Source organism: Colletotrichum navitas (assembly GCF_030913465.1).
Source record: "Colletotrichum navitas strain CBS 125086 chromosome Unknown LY79scaffold_45, whole genome shotgun sequence".
NCBI lineage: Eukaryota > Fungi > Ascomycota > Sordariomycetes > Glomerellales > Glomerellaceae > Colletotrichum > Colletotrichum navitas.
In genome coordinates, this window is record NW_026850591.1 from 261,556 (window position 1) to 281,496 (window position 19,941).

General features: G+C 36.4%; 5 protein-coding genes across 5 annotated transcripts; 2 read left to right on the plus strand and 3 right to left on the minus strand.

Annotated features, from left to right (window-relative positions):
- Positions 1–383: 383 nt before the first annotated feature.
- Positions 384–872, plus strand: LY79DRAFT_519062 (uncharacterized protein; the record flags this gene model as incomplete). Its single annotated transcript, XM_060555095.1, has 2 exons — positions 384–747; positions 799–872. 2 exons carry the CDS (start codon positions 384–386, stop codon positions 870–872), a joined length of 438 nt encoding a protein of 145 aa, XP_060412406.1.
- A 15-nt stretch (positions 873–887) lies between these two features.
- On the minus strand, positions 888–3,019 carry LY79DRAFT_558996 (uncharacterized protein). Its single transcript, XM_060558220.1, has 6 exons — positions 2,698–3,019; positions 2,549–2,621; positions 2,484–2,493; positions 1,532–2,430; positions 1,273–1,484; positions 888–1,101 (listed from the first exon to the last, which is right to left on the minus strand). The coding sequence occupies exons 1-5, from the start codon at positions 2,767–2,769 to the stop codon at positions 1,354–1,356; spliced, it is 1,185 nt and encodes a 394-aa protein (XP_060412407.1). The 5' UTR covers positions 2,770–3,019; the 3' UTR covers positions 888–1,101; positions 1,273–1,353.
- A 583-nt stretch (positions 3,020–3,602) lies between these two features.
- On the plus strand, positions 3,603–5,317 carry LY79DRAFT_273036 (Hsp70 protein-domain-containing protein; the record flags this gene model as incomplete). The annotated part of the gene is made up of 3 exons (XM_060552038.1): positions 3,603–3,686; positions 3,744–3,816; positions 3,870–5,317. Exon 3 carries the CDS (start codon positions 4,004–4,006, stop codon positions 5,312–5,314), a length of 1,311 nt encoding a protein of 436 aa, XP_060412408.1. The 5' UTR covers positions 3,603–3,686; positions 3,744–3,816; positions 3,870–4,003.
- A 14-nt stretch (positions 5,318–5,331) lies between these two features.
- On the minus strand, positions 5,332–7,300 carry LY79DRAFT_704857 (cytochrome P450). Its single transcript, XM_060564989.1, has 4 exons — positions 6,906–7,300; positions 6,093–6,850; positions 5,917–6,035; positions 5,332–5,864 (listed from the first exon to the last, which is right to left on the minus strand). Exons 1-4 carry the CDS (start codon positions 7,272–7,274, stop codon positions 5,545–5,547), a joined length of 1,566 nt encoding a protein of 521 aa, XP_060412409.1. The 5' UTR covers positions 7,275–7,300; the 3' UTR covers positions 5,332–5,544.
- A 589-nt stretch (positions 7,301–7,889) lies between these two features.
- On the minus strand, positions 7,890–10,558 carry LY79DRAFT_591584 (fungal-specific transcription factor domain-containing protein; the record flags this gene model as incomplete). Its single annotated transcript, XM_060561297.1, has 7 exons — positions 7,890–8,891; positions 8,960–9,229; positions 9,267–10,079; positions 10,109–10,130; positions 10,200–10,269; positions 10,340–10,461; positions 10,533–10,558. The coding sequence occupies 7 exons, from the start codon at positions 10,556–10,558 to the stop codon at positions 7,890–7,892; spliced, it is 2,325 nt and encodes a 774-aa protein (XP_060412410.1).
- Between the last annotated feature and the right edge of the window lie 9,383 nt (positions 10,559–19,941).

Below are 19,941 nucleotides of genomic sequence, written 5' to 3' on the forward strand. Positions count from 1 at the left end.
GTGTCAGTCATTCTTTCTTCATTTGCCATTCTTCTGCGGGAAGAAAAAAACACAACGGTGCGCTTTGTTTCCTCGGGGACACTTTCTTGCTCTCATCCTTTCCCGAATCTTTGGTTCACCGTTTCCCTGCCTCGCCCAACCGCCGCCGTGTGCTCCAAGCTTTCCATCGCATCGCCACCCCCATCAGCGAAAACCCCCTACCGAGTTGCCCTGTCTAGATTCGGTGATAAGCCGCCCTCTTCGCCCGGACCGCCATCCAAACGCCTCTCCTCGCGAGGCCCTTGAGCCTCCCCTTCGCTCCGTTGGCCCACGGACCTGGTGTCCGCCGCCACCACCATCCATCGCTGCCGTTCCGCGCACGCAAACAACCCGGCTTCGACGCCATGTCTTTCTTCGAAGGGGACACGCGCACGGGCGAACAGCCCGCGCCGCCGCCACGAGCCCTCACGCCCGTCGAGATCGGGGCCATCGTCGGCACCCTCACCGTCTTTGTCGGCGTCGTCGGTTCTCTCCTGTTCTACCGCGCCCACAATGCCAAGAAACGCCGGGAGAAGAACGGCGAGAGGGTGGACGACGACGAGCTCCACTTGCAAGGCACGGGGAATGTCAAGAGTGACGGCGGGTCGTTCCGGCCGGAGGTGAGAGTGGCGAGTCTGCCGCCGCCGTCGCCGCCGCCAAGATCCCTTCCACCCCGGAACAAGAAGGTTTGGGATCCGTACGAGGGAGCCCAGATCGAAGAGGCCAAGGGTAAGCTCGCTCTCGACGGAGGTGATGTGATGCAAACTGACGATGCAAAAGTCGAAAGTGCCGAGAGCCACGAGATGCAGGATGGGAGGAAATTTGGGGTGACGATAAAGCGAGAGGCGTTTTGATGGGAAAGTGCGGTCTTTTTTCTTCTTGTTCGATAATGATCATTGTGCTGCTCAAGAAGCCTGGTTCGAGATCCATAAAACAAGGGATCTTGGATTTGCGCATCTGGTGTTGGAGCATTTACTGTATATAGCTCTTGGCTGAGGATTGGATTGGTCAGTTTGAACACAAATACTGCCAGATTCCGTTCTGATTGCATCTCACGCAATTTGGTGCTTGCATATTGACCAACTAGCTTGTCAGTGCACTTCGGTTTACCGGGGAGGGGAAACATGAATAGCCAGCCAGTCTGTGGCTGGCTCCAAGTGTGGCGGCGGACATGTATTGGACGCCAACACCAGAACTGATATCCAATACACAATAAGCATAACTAACAGTCTGACTCCCCATTCATGATCTTACCTGAAACGCCAAAAATGCTTCGCGACCCAACCGTTTCATAATGAACTGTGATACAAAATTGCCAGTCCTGATGCTGTTTATCTACTGCTGACCGGGCTTGGGCATGTAGCGGCTTCTAAACGCTTGACTAATGCTGAACCTGCTCCCGATGGCGCCATCTTGCATCTTACTCGCGAGAGCCTCCTCGAGCGCGGACTGCGTAACCGAGGCGTCTGCCGCTCGTTAGCAATGCGCGGACTAAACTTGGTGGAGAACATACCGTCCAAGTCACTGAAACTGCTGCCCATGCTGGGCGTCCCGTCGCTTCCGTCCCGCGAGTATCCCTTTCTACTCAGGCTCTTGCCGGCCAACTCTGACGGGCGCCGTGGAGAGAGCGGGCCTGCTGGACGACGCTCTCCAGTCGAAGGGCCGCGGGACACCATAGCTGGTGAGCTGGTAGACGAATCCGACGTCTCGGAATAATGTATCCTCTCCTTGCCCTTTGGTGTCCGTCGGGCGTTTCGGGGGTCACCCCGCAGAGTGGAGCCCAGGTCCTGCGCCGATGTATTGGACGACTGCGGCTTGTATTGTAGGAATGCAGGTTCGGTGTCTTCGTCTTCATCGTCGAGGTCGACGGGCCCGTCACGTTGCTGAAAGCGAGGAGGGCGACGGATGATGCGCGACTGTGCAGGGCTAGACTCGTCGTCAGAGGATGTGGGGGAGCTCAGTTCGTCGGCAGCGGGCGATGTTGGCTCGGGACTGCGGGGTGTAACCTGGATGGGCAGCGATGACAGGCGACGTCGCTGGGTCTCGTTGGATGCACGCGATGTTGCAGGCTTGCTCTGGCGAGTTGAGGAGCCGCCGCCGCCGCCCAGATTGTGTGTTACGGTGCCGGCAGAGCCATGGCGGGAGATGTTGGGTCGTAAGGAACTCGTGATCGGGGTGGCAGGCGTGCTAGTTTCGGTTCGTGGGAGAGGAGAATCGCGACGGACGGAAAGGGCGGATGCGGTTCTCTGGTGGCCCTGAGGCTCGGCGCCGGGGATGGGAGAGGGACCGGAGGAGCCCTTGGCGGCAGCTGTGGCTTTCCGGACCTGAGCCCGCAGCTGGGCGGTGTGTCGCTCGGTTAGGTAGGCTACTTGTTGTAGGAGGAAGTCGACAGTCACATCGAAATGCGCGGCTCTGGTGGCCGGGTTAGCTTCAAGTAGAGGTCGAGCTCAGTTAGGGACACGAACAGTTCGTTCCCTGTCAACAGTTAGTTGGCAACATCCAAAGGAAGGGGAGCGCATCTTCAGCCTACAGTCAATCTCGGTTTTGGCCGCGTTGGACAGAATGTTCCACAGCACATCGTCCTTGGTGGCATCCCAGTTGACCTACGATGGTGGGAATGGCATCAGCATCGGCGACTAAACACCAAGACCGATCAGTCAACGGGCGGGATGGACATACCGGAAGGGGATCCGTGAAGTCGCCCCGGAGAATGGGCAGTCGGACGAAGACGGTGTACGTGGGATCAGTCATGCCGAGCGTGCGTTCGTCATGCTCGCTGGCTTAGCTCTGGAATGGTGACGGCCTGGTGTGTGGGAGAGCTTTTGATGCGGGCAACTCCAAGAGAGAAACAGAGACAGAGACAGAGTGAGTGAGAGAGAAGTAGGTAGCAGGGAGAATGACGGACGTGGTTTGGCTCGTTGTTAAGAGCCTTATCGGAGCTACGGGAACGATAAGGAAGCCGCGAGTGGGGCGGCCGATGCCGGCTGGGACCGGTTGGGCCGCGTCGCGCACTGGTCTTTACCCCCATGCACGAATACCGGGGTACTTGGGCTACAGCTATCTTATTAATACTCGCATGCAAAGTATCAATGATACGATGGTCTGTAATTTTCTGCCTTTCGTCTCTTTGTTTCACCATTACAAATAAACTGAGTTCTTCACCAAGGTGTCTTGTATCACATCTAGCTTCAATGATGTTGACCTGTTTACTGTGGATGCTTAGTCACATATGAGTTGAGCATAACTCGCTCTATTTTGCTGCTCACTAAGCAGCCGAGCTAGTATTTTCGTAAATAGAATGCGTCTTCAAACACAACCTCACTATTGACTAGAATTGAAAAAATTTCAAATAGGTAAGTACCACGAATGGGGGTTAGGCCATGAGAAACGAAACATTCACTAACATCTGCGAGACTTTTCCATCACTAATATCGAAGTCTGGAGTATGGCCATGTTTTAGCTTTCCCACGCCTCGAGCTGTAGAGACGCGGCTTCCCTCCAACTCAGAGAATAAATAGTCGATTATGGGTCAACCGAGAAGAATTTCCACCAGTCAACAAGCACTACTTATGGCTCTTGCTGTAATTATACTCGTGCTGCCATGCATTGCAGTCAATCCTGAAGCTTCTGAGCGAGATATTGAAGAACAGTCGCATATAATCGCCATTGTGAGTTCTACTTGCTGTATCAACGGGCTTTTTTATTGATAGCAATGAAATTTCAAGATTATTGGACCTTCATTTTCAAGTGTTGGCAAGATTCAGCGTGGCGCCATCAGAATACCTCTTACTGGCCATAGTAAGTTTGCTTTCAAAGGAGATCACCTTGGGTATTAATTCTTACCAATACAGGCAATGCTGTTCTGAAAACAAACAACAGGTTAAACCATATATATTCTAATCCGAGTATTTCGAACGCGTTGTTCAACATTAAGTAAGGTCCACGAGGGCTCTCTAGCAAGCCTTCGCTGGTTTTGAGGAGATACATGGTGTGCGAAATCACAGAACCCGATTATTTCATGCACGCCGTCATTAAGAACCCTTGCTCTTCGGATGGCCCCAACGTTGACCTCAGTGAAGGTTACATGTCTCGAGAGACATTGTCAGAAATCTTCCGCAAACTCAAGGGCACTGCCGAGGCTTGGACACAACAGGCTTTCGGGGCTGTAGTTGTAGCCGTTCCTGCGCACTACAGCGAGAACTACCGCAGCATTGTGAAAAATGCTGGAGAGTCCGTTGGCTTGGAAGTTTTGCGAATGATAAACACTTACGCTGCCGTCGGACTCGGATACGGCATAGAAAAGTTGGAGGATGAATCTGGTCACGTCGTCTTTTACCAACTGGGAAGGGCTCACTTTGAAGTGTCCGTTGCCGAAGTAGACATGGGAGTATTCGACCATCTCACTACAGTCAGCGACCATGAACTCGGCAAGGAAATAGGGAAAATCGTCGAAGGAAAGCGATCTACGGGTTCCTATCGTTTCGGTCCAGTCAAGATAGGCCTCTTCGAGCAGACACTTGAATATGTGGACAGGGCCATCCAAAAGGCAAACCTGTCACGTACAGACGTTGTTCGACTTGTGGTCACGGGTGAATACACACGGAATCTACAAGTTCGATCCGTGATAGAATCCCTATTTGAGGGAAAACGCGCCGTGGGCTGGGGCGATCGAAAGGATTCCGATCTGGTGCCAGGCACCTTGGATCACGATGAATCTGCGACATATGGCGCGGCGGTTATAGCCGAGATCCTTGCCGGGCATGAACGATACGAAGATGTTCTTGGTAATTTCTCTTTACAAGCAAGATCTTTAAGTGTTGAAACTATTGGTGGGGGGTCTTTGCGGGCATTTCAACGGTGGACAATATTACCAGCTAGCAGGATTTTGAACCTCACCACGACAGTAAACGGCAAGTCAACCGTCATCATTTCAGTCTTCCAAGGCGAGATTCCCGAAGTCAGGAAGAACGATGAGGTGGTCGTCCTCAGACTAGATTGTATCTCACCTGCACCCCGCGGCACCCCAAATATCACTTTGCTTCTCGAAGCCTACCCAGATGAGGTGGGCAATATTATGCTTAACGCAACAGTCCATCTCGTAGGAGGAAACGGAAGTTGTTATGATAGTGCGTTAGCCGTTTTACACAACTTCTATGACGCAAATTCTATTACAAGCGATGATTTGGAGCTTGAGGCAGCATTTGTATTCGATAGGATAGGGCATGAGTTCCTTGGTTCATGCGTTAACGGTCAGGACATGCTTGAACAGCATTACGTTACTAAAAAGGAGTATTAGGACTTGATGTTAGTCGAATTGGATTGATGTACGCCTCCTTGAACCAATACAATACACTGATATGCCATGTACTATAAGAGGTGCTTGCACCTCTCCATCATACCAGGGAATTCGGACCGCAGGGTAAGCAGGCGTAAAAAAACACTAGCGCTGCTCTTTGAGACAGACGGCTGCCTTGTGCTATAACGCACTTCCAGTTTGCTTTGCCTAATTAGACGACCGATGGAGTTTTAGTGTGTATTTTCAGTGGCCAACGCTGCCCTCAGCGCCGTTTCATTACGGGGCGTAAAGGTGACTTGATAATGTGCCGGCGTGATGATCAAGTTTGTCAAGTCGGCGGCTCCGGTGATGGGATCTGTGTCGATCTTGGTGGTCGAGGACAGCTCGAAGCTGGCCAGCATACGGAGGAAAGTGGTGTACAGCTCGCGATTGGCCAGAATAGTCCCGGCGCACATGCGGTAACCCATTCCATAAGTGAACATAGGAGCTTCGGGGTTCTCTAGCCAGCGCTCAGGGCGGAAGATCTCGGCATCGTGCCACAGCTCTTTGTCTGCCAAACAATCAGTCTCATCGGCTGTGTGAAAAGTCAGAGGGTGACCAACCCATGTTGCAGGCCCAGGAGTTGAGGAAAACCATCGTGCCCTTGGGAATAGGTTTACCCTCATAAACAAATTCCTTATTTGTGGAACGAGGCAGAGAGAGTCGGAGAACAGTAAAGTATCTATCGAAGTTATCGTCAGTCCGTATGTCTTTTCTGTTGCACTGAGGATAGCCATACCTTAAGCATTCACGCACGAAAGCGCGAACATAAGGGACCGTCTGATCATCATACGCGTCACAAAGAGGATTCGTCTCGTCGTAGGTTTCCCGAATGGCGTCAAAAGCCTTTTGCTGAATCTCAGGATGTGTGGCCAAGAACGCGATACCCCATGTCGAGACTGCGGTGAATGTCTCAAACCCGGCCGATAGCATCGTCAAGCTGATAGAGGTCAGCTCGACGTTGTTGAGTTTTGCTTCTTCGTCGAGCATAACATTTGCCTGGATACAAGGACTGTGGGTCCCATTCCGAATCTTCTCCTTGAGGTCGTCGTTCAGCTTGGACAAATACTTGTCTCGACGAGACCTCATCTCTACAGCGTTGCGCTTGCCAGTAGAGAAGGGATTGAGTCTCAGTAGAGGAATGTAATCCTGCACATTGTCGGTGACGCTTCTGGTGCGGCTGATCTCGCCTTCGACCGTGGTGATTTCCTTAAATAGTCCATCGTCATGACTAGGAACTCTTACACCCCAGTTGAGCGTGACAGCCAGAGAAAGACTTAGTCTTTGGACAAGAGGCATAGGATCAATTGGCAGACCGCCTCCTTCGCCATAGCGGAGGGCATCTTTGAGGAAATCTCTCGTCTCCAAGTCCAGGTGAGGAATATATGTCTCGATGGAAGGCCGATTGAGGGCAGATGCCGCACCCTTTCTCCTTCTCTTGAGAGACTCGTTGTACGGGGATGTGCCAATCGTGGTACCAGCAGTATTTGCGACTATCTTTCTGGTGTCAATAACGGTGACTTTTTGAAACTCGGTGGATGATAGCTCAAACCTTGTGGAAAGTGTACAGCTCGGGACGAGAGGCAGTTGCTTGGGAATTGTTCCCGAACATAACTTTGGCAGCAGCAGCAGTATTGACAACAAGAACTGGCAGGTTGCCTAGCTGAACCTGGTATACTGGACCAAACTCCTTCGCCCATTCCCGATACTTTTGAGAAGCATTCCCGCCGAGCTGACGCAGATTTCCGACGACGGGGAGTCCTTTTGGGCCATGCCAAGCGGGTAACCGTGCCTTGAGCCGAACCACCTCATTGGCAATAAAATAAAAGGAGACAACCAGGGCAATAAGCTTGAGCAATAGTTCAAGAGGGTGATGAGTCGTACCACGAGCAAAACTCTGGATCAGCTCGACGACAAACATGTTGGCAATAGTAATTGGATTCCTACACGGGCTGACGTGTCAAGTAGTCCGTGAGACAATTATTTCGCACCATTATTTATAATTGGGCGGAAATTTCTTTGCAACACCCGGTTCCCCGCGTTTTGATGATGGTTTGGTGGTCAATGCTAGTGGATCGACCGCCCTTTTCGTCGGAATTGCATTTCCTGATTCCGCTCCACGGTTTCCACCTATTCTGACAGTGTTCCTCTATGACGTTGATCCAATGGGGACAACTTCCGACTGTCACAAAGGTGAGCGCTAGGGCGGCTGGTGCACTTACTGAGGAATTTCTCGGATCATTCTGCGGGATTCGTCCACTCAATGTATGAATGCGAACATGTGATTCACCGTTGCCGGCATAACTTCGTGACCTGTCCATGTGCGGGAGTGCCTCGCTAGTAAATCACCACTCTAAAACTACCTGAGTCTGAAACCCACGACACGATTCAATGGGACTTAGATGAGACCCCTGTTAAAACGGCCTCGTTACCTGCAGCCTAGGACTCAAACAGCTCATAGGTTGGAGTGTTATATAGTTCCTCTCTATCCGGCACATCAATGACATGGGGATCTTAGCCTGCCTTGCGCTTATGACTATAGCATATCTACAAACAAATGCGAAACATCAATTGCAGAAGTGTTCAGGTTGTGCAAAATATCATCATCCCGCGGGCTTTGGGCAGAATCAGGACCTTCTTCCCCAAAAGCAAGACCTGTTAATGAAGTGCTGTAGCCCATTTCGTTGTCCATCGAAGCGAAAAAGCCGTTCAGCTCTTGCGTCATTTGAGCCTCCGTGAAAGGTTCTTCTTGGTTTTGGGGCCATTCAACCATCTCTGAGCCCCGAAAGGTATCATCGATATCTGTTTGCCCATTCTTTGGCGAGATATTGGTATTGCTGGCAGATGTCAAGGGCGTTGCGAGTGCGTGAAACTGCGCGCTAGCTTCCCTGCTTCCTCTGGAATGGGGAGCGTTCAGTCCCAGCCTCCTCCAGGCAAGCCGCAAGTCGCTGATCCTCCTCCAAAGCCTACTTGATACGTATGATCTGGCGCTAAGACCACGGATCAGGTCCAGTGCCATGTGGAACTCATCGCGGACGAGTGCGGCATGTTCCGTTGGTGCGAGTGCAATAACCAAGAAGATAACCCCGAGTGCAGAAACCAAAAAGTGATTGAAGCACATCTGCTGGTTTTGATAGATATCAGTAGACTGATTGAGAGAGTTCAGTCTTTGAATGGTATCTTTGGCAAGATTGACGAGCAATCGAACTTTAGATCGGTTGACCTGGAGGCTGGATGTTGAATGGAGGAACGGCTGTAGGAGGAGGATCTTCATTTGGTTGGCCCTTAAATGAAGCAGAAGTTGGAGTCGCCGAAGTCCACGAGATACTGGTGCTGGACTGGTTGTTTGCTGATGTGGGCAGAATCTGAGATCTTCCGGAAGATCTTCAAACCACTGATCTATCCTGTAAAGGAGATACGAGACTTCGTCATCACGAGTGGGACCGGTCGCTCGAGCAGAGTTATATGATGTTGCCCATACCTTATCGCCGATACGGCTATACTCAACCATGGCCTTTAGATAAGGAACATCTCGATCCTGTAAGAAACTCTTAGCTCCCGGAATACCGCGTATCAATGCAATCAATGGTCGTGTGGTAGACTCACTGGTTCAGGTAATTGCTGGTCTATATCGAAACCATGTATAACAAATGGTAGACCTGCCCCAAACCCCCACCTGCGATCCAGTGTGTAGACGCACCAAAAGAGTCTCATCACCATCTTGCGTTCTGTAGCTTCTTTGAATGTTTTGTTTATGGCTGCGGACTGATGGAGGCCCATCTCCAAGCACCACCGCGCAACGATGCCCACAAGCCTCCAAGCTTGCAGATCATCGCCTGTCATGAAGCTGTAGATGGCCTGTTTAAAGTCGGTAAGCTCAACAGTATATACCGCTTGCATAAAGGGTGAGTACCAGTAAGGTGAACAACATCGTGGTCTTAACGCTCGCTGATTCCCATAACTCGTTGCTCGCCGACGTTTTCACATTGAGAAATAGAGATTTTCCAAGTTGGCTGGAGCCCCCCGCTTCGACGGTCAAGGCCGTAGACAACACCATCTTGACCAAACTCAGGTCTTGGGGATCGATTACAGTCGGACCTGGAATTGCAGCAAAGGCGAAACCAAGTCGTGAACCTTTGTTCATTGCACAATGAAGATTCCGCACCTGTGTGATGAGCCGTTGAATATCCAGGAAGGGATACTGTATCCCTATTTCTTCTTCGTAAACGTTGAATAATCGCACGGCCTCTTCCTCATTGATGAGCCACAGAGGATCTATTGACCCAGAATCTAAACCAAAGGCAGCCTGTATCGAAGGAGAAGGCGGCCGAGTTGGGTTACCAGATGCAGGCATCCCACCGAGGTCCGCGTCGGTGGTTCCAATACCTCGTGCGCGGAGATGAGTACGAGCAAGACTGATGTTGAAGGTATAACTGGCTGATGGCTGGCAGCTGGCCTCTTCAGTGGAGGATCCCACATCGGTAACAGCTGGGTTCGGACAGAGCGCCGGAGTTACCGGCCTGGTGTTTGAAGGAATAGAAGAGGCTTGTTCAAACGTTAATGGGATCTCTGATCGCAACGAATTTGGCTGCGTTTCCGAGGATTGCTGAGATTGCCGACGCAACAATTCCAATCCTCCTTGTAGAGAAGCTACTTGATCTCTCAGAGTTTGAAGGGTTTGGGCATCGGCCTCACTAGATCCATAAGTAACGCTAGTATCAGAGCCCTTAGATAAAGACTCAACTCACGCATTACTTGCTCGATCCTTCCGAGCTTTCTTCGCATCAGGGTAAACGCCTTGTGTTGTCAAACAATGGTCAGGATGAATGGAATTGCAGAGCCTTACAGGTCAAGGCCTGACGCGCGCAGTGTAAACATGGACTCTTCCCAGTGCACTTGCTCTTTCTCTTCCTGCACTCAAAACTGCAGGCCGATATAATGTCAGTGTTAGTAGCAATGATGCTTAATTTGCCAAGCTAGTCTTACCAAGCTTTGGAAATGTAATTTCCGCGAGTTGTCCGTGGCTTGGGGGTGGGCGGAACTCGGGACCTGAGAGACCCGGATCTCGGTTCTGCACGAGAGTTGGGGGAATCTGGAGAAGCCATATTCTATGCAGACGTAAACAATGCCAGATTCTCCGCACTTGCAGTTTGTTTCGGTTCTTGGAACTATTGCTTACGAACTACTCATTCGAGCGGTACCCATTGAACGAAAATCGAACGATAAAAAGGTCAGGAAACAAAGGGCAGGATCGGAAATGCGGTTTCCGGGGCTTTTTGGGGGCGGCTCGGCAGAAGGCGACTCCCGCAGCCCCACTAACTTTGCCCTGACAGGATTTTCCGGGGTAGGTACAGTGCCCTCCAAAAAGTCTGAAAACCCCTCATTTAAGGTGTTGAAGTGCGTAGATACGGCGGTCAATTACAACAATATCCCTGGTCAATTAGGCGTATATTAATAGTGTATTTATTAGTAAATTTACTATAATTACTACCTTAAATTTATAGCCTTTAACTAATATATTTATTATCTAAATTACTACTTTTAAGTAAGGAAATCTATTTATCTAATAATAGTAATATTTAACTTACTTTTATATAGAGCTAATTACTATACTTTAATATACTCTCTTAGATTAAAGCTATTTATAAATTTAATTTACTAATTTATAGCTAATTAGTTCTAGTTACTACTTAAAAACTTTAACTTTAACTACTTTTATTTACTATATAAGTATTAATTACTTATTAAATAGAAAACTAAAACTAAAGTATATATAGTTAAGTAGTATTACTTTTTTTTAATAATATAGTATAAAATAGTAACTTATACTAGAGCTCTTAGGTTTAATCCTAGGTAAAAGTAAAAAGACTTAATAATAGTTATATTTATAAAGCCTATTATCTTTATTAATTAGTTAGTTATATATTTACCTAAAGCTATATTAGTATAAAATATAGTAATTACTTAAAGCTATAATAGTATTAAAATATAGTATAAGTAGTAGTTAATAAGTTAGTCTCTTTATTTTACTAAATATAGATTATAAGGTGTAAAGTATAATAGTTTTAGAGTTATTATTTCCCTAAACCTCCTTACTAATATAGTTTATTCCTTAGTAAGTTAAAGTTTTACTATTTTAAATAATTATATATTAACTTTTCTAGTTATTTCTAGTATTATTTTATAGCCTTAATTAAAGTAAATATAATAGTAAAATTACTAACTATAAAAGTTATATAGTTATTAAGTTATTTATAGTAAAATAGTTAGTAATATATATATAGTTTAGATATATAGAATATTTATAACTTTACTTTTTTACTTAGTATAATAATAAATATTTAATTATCTTAGTTAAGGCTATACTAGTTAGTAAATATTCTTTTACTATAGTTATAATTACTTTAATTCTTACTATTTAACTTTATTATTATTATTAACTACTTATTAATTACCCTTTTCCTTATAAGTAATAATTACTTACTAATAAGCTCTTCTTTATAATTATATAATATCTAATTAAGTTAGTCTATAAGGCCTAATTACTTAATAAATATAGCCTATTTCTACTTTAGTAGTGCCTTTATTAATTTATTTATTGTTATCTTAGCTAATAAGGTATAGACTACTTTAATCTTTTTATTTACTATTTCTTAGTGTAACTAGTAATAGTAAATATTTATATAGTATAGCTTTATCTATAGTTAAATAATTTTCTTTATAACTAGGCTAATTATTTCTTAGTTATTATATTAAATAACTATCTATAGGTTAATTATTATTATAGTATTTACTATAGTTAACTTAGTAATTAATTAGCTAATAAATATTACTTTCTTTTAGAGTATTAAAAAATATAATATAAATGTGATATAATATAAGTATATGTATTTATACTTTTTTTCTAATATAATATAATCTATATATTTATATTTATATTTTTTCCTATATATAATATAATATAAATATAAATACATGTATTATGTTTTATATATTATATAAAATACAAAGGAAAAATACAAGATTAATTCTTTTTATATATATCTATATAGTAGTCTAATAATATATAACGTACATATATAGCAAGTAAGCTAATATAGCAAGTAAGCTACTTCCTTATTGCATAGAAAATACCTATTTTCTAACTATTTATTAAAAAACAAATATATAACTAAAAAAGATCTAGTTTTCTTTATTATCTAACAATAAGGGTTAGATTCTAAGAAATAATACTATAGAAATTATTATCCTACCTTAACTCTGTTTTTTTCTTATTATATCTACTAATAAAGGTTAAGGTCAAGATATAAGGCTAGGATTAGACAATAATTTCTTAAATATCTTTTTTTACTTTTTAACCCTTATTAGCACCTATATATATAGTTCTATCTATTTTAGACAAGATTTAGATTTTTAAGAAAAAGGTAAAAAAGTACCCTTTAAGGTACAATAAGGAAGTAGCTTACTTACTATATTAGCTTACTTACTATATATATACATTAAGTAAAAATATATTAGTAGGTTTATATATATATTTATATATTAAAAAAATATTTTATTAATACTAATACTATTATTTCTTTATATATCTATATAAAAGTAGTTATATTATTATTTACTTTTAGTTACCTAGTTACTAATACTAAGACTTCTAATATTATTACTATAAAAGTATTTAAAATAATATTAGTAATATAATAACGTATATATATAGTAAGTTATATATTATAGTAAGTTATATATATCTACTTACCCTTCTATTATTTTAATAAGTTAATTTAACTATATTATATAAAATTAATTAAAACTATATAGTACTTTATTCTTTATTACTATCTTAAACTACCTTATAGGTTTATATATTATGTCTAGTCTTTCTATAATTACTATATTATTATATAAGTAGTTTACTACTCTCTATATAACCCCCCTTTTAGGATATTTCTTTACCTCTAGCTTTAACTACTTCCTTTTCTCTTTATAGTACCTCTACTTTAGCTATATTAAGTAACCCTCTAAGATATAGTTAGGTCTTTTTAGCCCTCTAGTACTTACTAAGTACCTTTATCCCTATATAAAGTTAATAGTTCTCTACCTTAATAATAGTAAGTTAATATACTAACTTACTAATACTCTTTAACTATAAGTTAATTACCTTATATATTAGTATTAGTAAACTTCCTTAATAGTCCCTAATCCTTTTTTTTAATAAGATAAAGCTTTATATACTCTCTAGTACTATTATTAGTGTCTTTAGGTCTTATAAGCTTAAGCTAGTTAAATATAAGTTTACTAGTATTAGTGTCTTTAGCTTAAAATCTAGGTAAAAAATAATAACTTTAGGATTAAAAGGTATAGAACTAGTTTACTAGAAACCTACTTATATATTTATTTTACTTATTAAAGTAAAGAATACTACTTTAAAGGTAAAAAAAGTTATCTTTAGTAATATATATAATTTATATCTATATTATTTTCTTAATTCTTTTACTATATAAGTACTTTAAAGGGCTAAAATAGCTAATATTAAGAGGCTAAAGCTTATATAATAAGTAAAAAGGTATATATAAAGTAATAATCTTTTCTTTTTATAGTAGTTATTAAATTTAGTTAATTTATAGCTATTATAGTTATCTAGGATTAAAAAATAATAAGTACCCTTTATATAAGACTTTATATACTAATTAAAGTACTTTAGCTAATTTAGGCTAATCTTATTTATTATTTATTTATTTTTACTTAAGTAAATACACTAATTAGCTAAGAAGTAGCTTTTTAATACTAAAAGAAGAGGTAATATTTACCTTTTATAATAATATATAGAGATATTACCTAGCTATCTATATGTATACCTTAAATAATAAAAACCTATTTATAATTACTAGGCTACTTTATATAAAGCCTTTTATATTAGTTAAAAGTTATAATAACCTTTATATATAATAGTATTTTATTAAGAACCTAGTCTTATTAAAATTATAAATATTATAATTCTATATCTTATACTTTATAATTATATTTTATATAAGTATAAACTAGCCTTATATAATTATAAGATCTTTAGCTAAGGCTCTCTAATAGTTAATTTAATATTAAAATTATATTTTTAATTAAGGTTATTATTATATAAAGTTCTCTGCTTATTAAGGTCTAATATATATTATATTATATTTATTTAAGAGTTAATTAGCTATATCTTATATATCTTCTTATTATAAAAGAAACCTTTAATTAATTAGGTTAATAACCTTTTTAAGAATTACCTCCTCTTTAGATATAGTTATTTTTATTAATTTTAAATATATTTTATATTATACTTTTTAGCTAGTGTATTAGTTATAAAGTATAGATTTAGGTACCTAGTAGATAAAGGCTACTTTTTGTATAGAGAGTTTTAGGTCTTTTTAGATAGCTATAAGTGTAAAGATAATCTAGGTTTTATAAGGAGAGGATTTTATTATTATATATAAAGTAAAGTTAGTTTAAAGATAAAGATAGTAAAAATAAGATAGATATATATAACTTACTATAATATATAACTTACTATATATATATATTATAAACTATAGTAATAGTTTATAACTCTAAAATATAGTTATAATTATAATTATAGTTTATAATTATAGTTTATAAGTATATTTTATATATAAATATATATATTCTAGTTTATAACTATACTTTATATTTATAGTTTATAGTTCTTATTATAGTTTATAAGTATAGTTATAGTTTATATAAATAAATAATAGTTATAGTTATAATTATAGTTTATAAGGATAGATTATAAGTATAGTTTATAAGTATACTTAATATATATATATAGGTTATAGTTTATAAGTATAAACTATACTATAGTTTTTAGGTTAAGTATACTAAATATATATAATTTATAGTTTTAGTTATAGTTTCTAAGTAAAGTTATAGTTTATAAAGATAAATTATAGTTATAGTTTTAGTTATAGTTTATAAGTATATTTTATATATATACTTAATAAATATAGTTTAAAGGTATATTCTAGTATTACTAACCTTTTAATATAAAAGACTTACTTTAAGTAGTTATATTAATAATTTAATATTAATATTTTACTTTAGCCTATTATACTTGTCTTTATAAAGCTAGCTTAGTACTTTATAAGATATAAAATAGACTTTTAAGTAGTATATATATAATATAACTATAATATAATATATATATATAGTAAGTAGCCTATTATAGTAAGTAGCCTACTTCCTTCTACTTTTTATGTTTTTAATCTTTATACTAATATTTCTCTATATATAAATATATAATCCTCTTTAATTAAAAGCTATATTATCTTTACTATCTAAGCTATTAAAAAAGACCTAAAAATATCTATATAAAAGATAGCTACTATTCTTAAGGTCTCTTAAAGTTTACTTTATTACTAATACACTAGACGCGTTATATAAGACAAGATATATCTAATATTAATAAGGATAACAAAAGTAAAAGAGAAGGTAATTCTTAAGAGAGTTATTAACCTAATTAATTAAAGATTTCCTTTATAATAAGAAAATATATAAGATATAGCTAACTAACTCCTAAATAAATATAATATAATATATATTAGACTTTAATAAGTAAAGCACTTTATATAATAATAACTATAATTAAAAATATAATTTTAATATTAGATTAACTATTAGAGGGCCTTAGCTAGAGATCTTATAATTATATAAGGCTAGTTTATACTTATATAAAATATAATTATAAAGTATAAGATATAGGATTATAATATCTATAATTTTTATAAGACTAAGTTCTTAATAAAAATACTATTATATATAAAGGTTATTATAACTTTTAACTAATATAGAAGGCCTTATATAAAGTAGCCTAGTAATTATAAATAGGTTTTTATTATTTAAGGTATATATATAGATAGCTAGGTAATATTTTTATATATTATTATAAAAGATAAATATTATCTTCTCTCTTAGTACTAAAATAGCTAATTCTTAGCTAATTAGTATATTTACTTAAGTAAAAATAAATAAATAATAAATAAGATTAGCCTAGATTAGTTAAATTATTTTAACTAGTATATAAAGTCTTATATAAAAGGTATTTATTACCTTTTAATTCTAGATAGCTATAATAGCTATAAATTAACTAAATTTAATAACTACTATAAAAAAAAAGATTATTACTTTCTATATACCTCTTTACTTATTATATAAGCTTTAGCCTCTTAATATTAGCTATTTTAGCCCTTTAAAACACTTATATAGTATAAAGATTAAGAAAATAATATAAATATAAATTATATATATAACTAAGAATAACTTTCTTTTTACCTTTAAAGTAGTATTCTTTACTTTAATAAGTAAAATAAATATATAAGTAGGTTTCTAGTAAGCTAGTTCTATACCTTTTAATCCTAAAGTTATTATTTTTTACCTAGATTTTAAGCTAAAGACACTAATACTAGTAAACTTATATCTAACTAGCTTAAGCTTATAAGACCTAAAGACACTAATAATAGCACTAGAGGGTATATAAAGCTTTACCTTATTAAAAAAAAGATTAAAGAGTATTAAAGAAGTTTACTAACACTAATATATAAGGTAATTAACTTATAGTTAAAAAGTATTAGTAAGTTAGTATATTAACTTACTATTATTAAGGTAAAGAACTATAAACTTTATATAAAGATAAAAGTACTTAGTAAACACTAGAAGGCTAAAAAGACCTAATAATATCTTAGAGGGTTACTTAATATAACTAAAGTAGAGGCACTATAAGGAAAAAAAGAAAGTATTAAAGCTAAAAGTAAAAGAACGTCCTAAAAGAAAGGTTATATAGAGGGTAATAAACTATATATATAATAATATAGTAATTAATTATAAAAAGACTAGATATAATATATAAACCTATAAAGTAGTTAAAGATAATAATAAAGAAGATAGTAATAAGTAGTTTTAATTAATTTTGTATATTATAGCTTAATTAACTTATAGAAAAGGTAGAAAAGTAAAAGGAAGTAGGCTACTTACTATAATAGGCTACTTACTATATATATATATTATAACTAACTATAATAAGAAAGGTTAAGTAGTTAAGAGAAGAAATAGGTAAATTAGTAGATAAAAGGATAAGTATAAATATATTATTTTTAGAAGACTTCGAGAATAAAAACTAGTTCTAGTAGGCTTTTCTCTTCTATATATAATAAATAACACTTACTAGACCTTTCTATAATAGTATATATTAACTTTATATTATATATATATTAATCTTTTATAATAGTTATAGTTATATAGTTATTAGTAGTTCTAAAACTATAGCTTATTATAGATTTAGTAGATCTAGTTTTAACTTATTTTACCTAAGTTAAGTAACCTTGTTAAAAGTACCCTAGGCTATACCCTAGACTATATTATATTATTACCTTAACTTTAACCTTGTTAACTTTGTTAATATATTAATACTCTTAGAGGTAAAGTACTTCTAAGAAAGTAACTTTTAATAGGTCTATATAGGTCTAGTAGATTATATATAAAGTATATCTCTCTATAAGTAACTATAATATCTTTATAGTAATTAATTAGAATATACTAGGAATTAATATAGATATACTAGCCTTATAGATATACTACTATTTATACTTCTAATTAGTTTAAAAAAAAATTATTAGTATAACTAAATTCTACTAGACCTATAGAAGGTAGCTTTTCTTTTCCTATTCTTCTTTATAATAAGGTTAATTTATTTAACCTTAGTTTTATTTATACTATTTACTTATAATAGCTTTATAATATAGTCTAAGGTATAATATATAATTTACTTACCCCTTTACTATAGGTTATATCTTAAGAAAGTAACTAGTAACTAATTATAACCTACTACTATTATCTAGCTACTTACTATTATCTTTTTCTTCTAAAAGTAGTTATCTTAGTGTTAACTAGTTCTATAGAGCTAGTAATCCTAAGAGGTAGTATAACTTTCTAGCTAAGCTTTTATTAAGCTTACTATAAGATATATAACCTTTTTTATACTATAAACTATATTACCTTAGTATAAAGCTAATACTTTACTTTACTTAATATTTCTCTAAGGGGATAATAAAAACTTAGTAGACTATTCTTCTTTAGCCTTTTTTAGAGTATAGCCTTTTCTTTTATAATAAATAGTCTTAGTAACCTCTTTATTTTACTATATAGTAGTTTAATAGTATCTTTAACCTTATTTAATAAGTTATTAGGCCTAATTAATAACTAATAATAGTACTTCTTTAATAATAAAAGTATACTTATTAATAATAAAACTAATAAGGTTTTTAAGCTAATTTACTACCTTATTTACTACTTTAATAATAATTTTTCTCTTAAAGTAAAGTGTTTTTTAAACTATAGCCTTATACTATACCTTAAGTAACTAATACTTTTCTTCTTTTATATCTAATATTATAAACCTACTAATACTTAGTAATCTAAAATAAACCTTTTATACCTTTGTTAATTAAGTTAATATCTTTATAAAAGCTAATAGATTTAGTATTATAAAGTATAGTAAAAAGAAAGTCTATAGTTATCTTAAGTAATATAACCTTTAATATAATTAGTTTAGTAACCTTAAACTACTAAAGAGTAATAATATATAATAGTATATAACTTAGAAATATAGTTATTAATAGTAAGTTATTATAAAAGCCTAAGAGAAAAGTAAATAGCTATTATATTATTATCTATAAACCTAGTATAGTTAGTATAACTATAGTCTTAGCCTTAAAGCCTCTATATATCTTTTTAATTATAGGCTTACTTAGCCTATAATAAATATAATTAATATAATAAGCTAATAAGTTAATATCTAGGTATATAATATATATACTATTATTTAAGAGTAGTTCTTAGATACTTTATTTACTTAATAAGATATTTATAATACTAAAGCTTATATAACTTAAAAAAAGCTAAATAGCTATTTACTAACTATAGCTTTAATTAAGCTATTTAATATATAAGATATCCTATATATAGTAAAGTAAGTAAATAATAAGCTAGACTACCTTATAAGCCTTATCTAGACCTTTTTTTACTATCTCTAAATATAGAAGTAATTTCCTAAAGTAATTAGTTTTAATAACACCTATAACACTAATTACTTTAAACTTCTACTTTTCTAGGCTACTAAATAAATTTACTTTAGATCTATTTATAATACTATATTTAGCCTTATTAATAATAAAAGGCTAAAAGGTTTTTAGTTTTTTTTAGTAAGTATTTACTAACTTATAGACTAATACTTAGTTTATTACTTTACTATTATTATTATAGACTATAATAAGTAAATAAAGGCTATATTAAATAAGTAGTTCCTAGGGGCCTAGTAATAACTTTATATTTACTATATTAACTTTAATATTATACTTAAGGCTAAGTAAAAGTAGCTTAAGGACTTTACTTATAGTAGTAATAGTAGTAAGTTTAATAATAAGGCCTATTAGTAAATAATATAAGTAATAGCCTAGCTTAGTAATAAGGACTAGGCTTATATTAATATACTAGTAGATACCTCCTTTTATATATATTATAAGGTCCTTATAATATAGAAGCTT

Coding starts and splice junctions, on each gene's coding strand:
- LY79DRAFT_704857 (XM_060564989.1), bottom strand. CDS start 7,274: ATGTTTGTCGTCGAGCTGATCCAGAGTTTTGCTCGTGGTACGACTCAT. Junction 6,851..6,905: donor AGCTGTACACTTTCCACAAG/GTTTGAGCTATC, acceptor GACACCAGAAAG/ATAGTCGCAAATACTGCTGG. Junction 5,865..5,916: donor CTCCTGGGCCTGCAACATGG/GTTGGTCACCCT, acceptor ATTGTTTGGCAG/ACAAAGAGCTGTGGCACGAT.
- LY79DRAFT_558996 (XM_060558220.1), bottom strand. CDS start 2,769: ATGACTGATCCCACGTACACCGTCTTCGTCCGACTGCCCATTCTCCGG. Junction 2,622..2,697: donor ACTTCACGGATCCCCTTCCG/GTATGTCCATCC, acceptor CCACCATCGTAG/GTCAACTGGGATGCCACCAA. Junction 1,485..1,531: donor CAGTTTCAGTGACTTGGACG/GTATGTTCTCCA, acceptor AACGAGCGGCAG/ACGCCTCGGTTACGCAGTCC.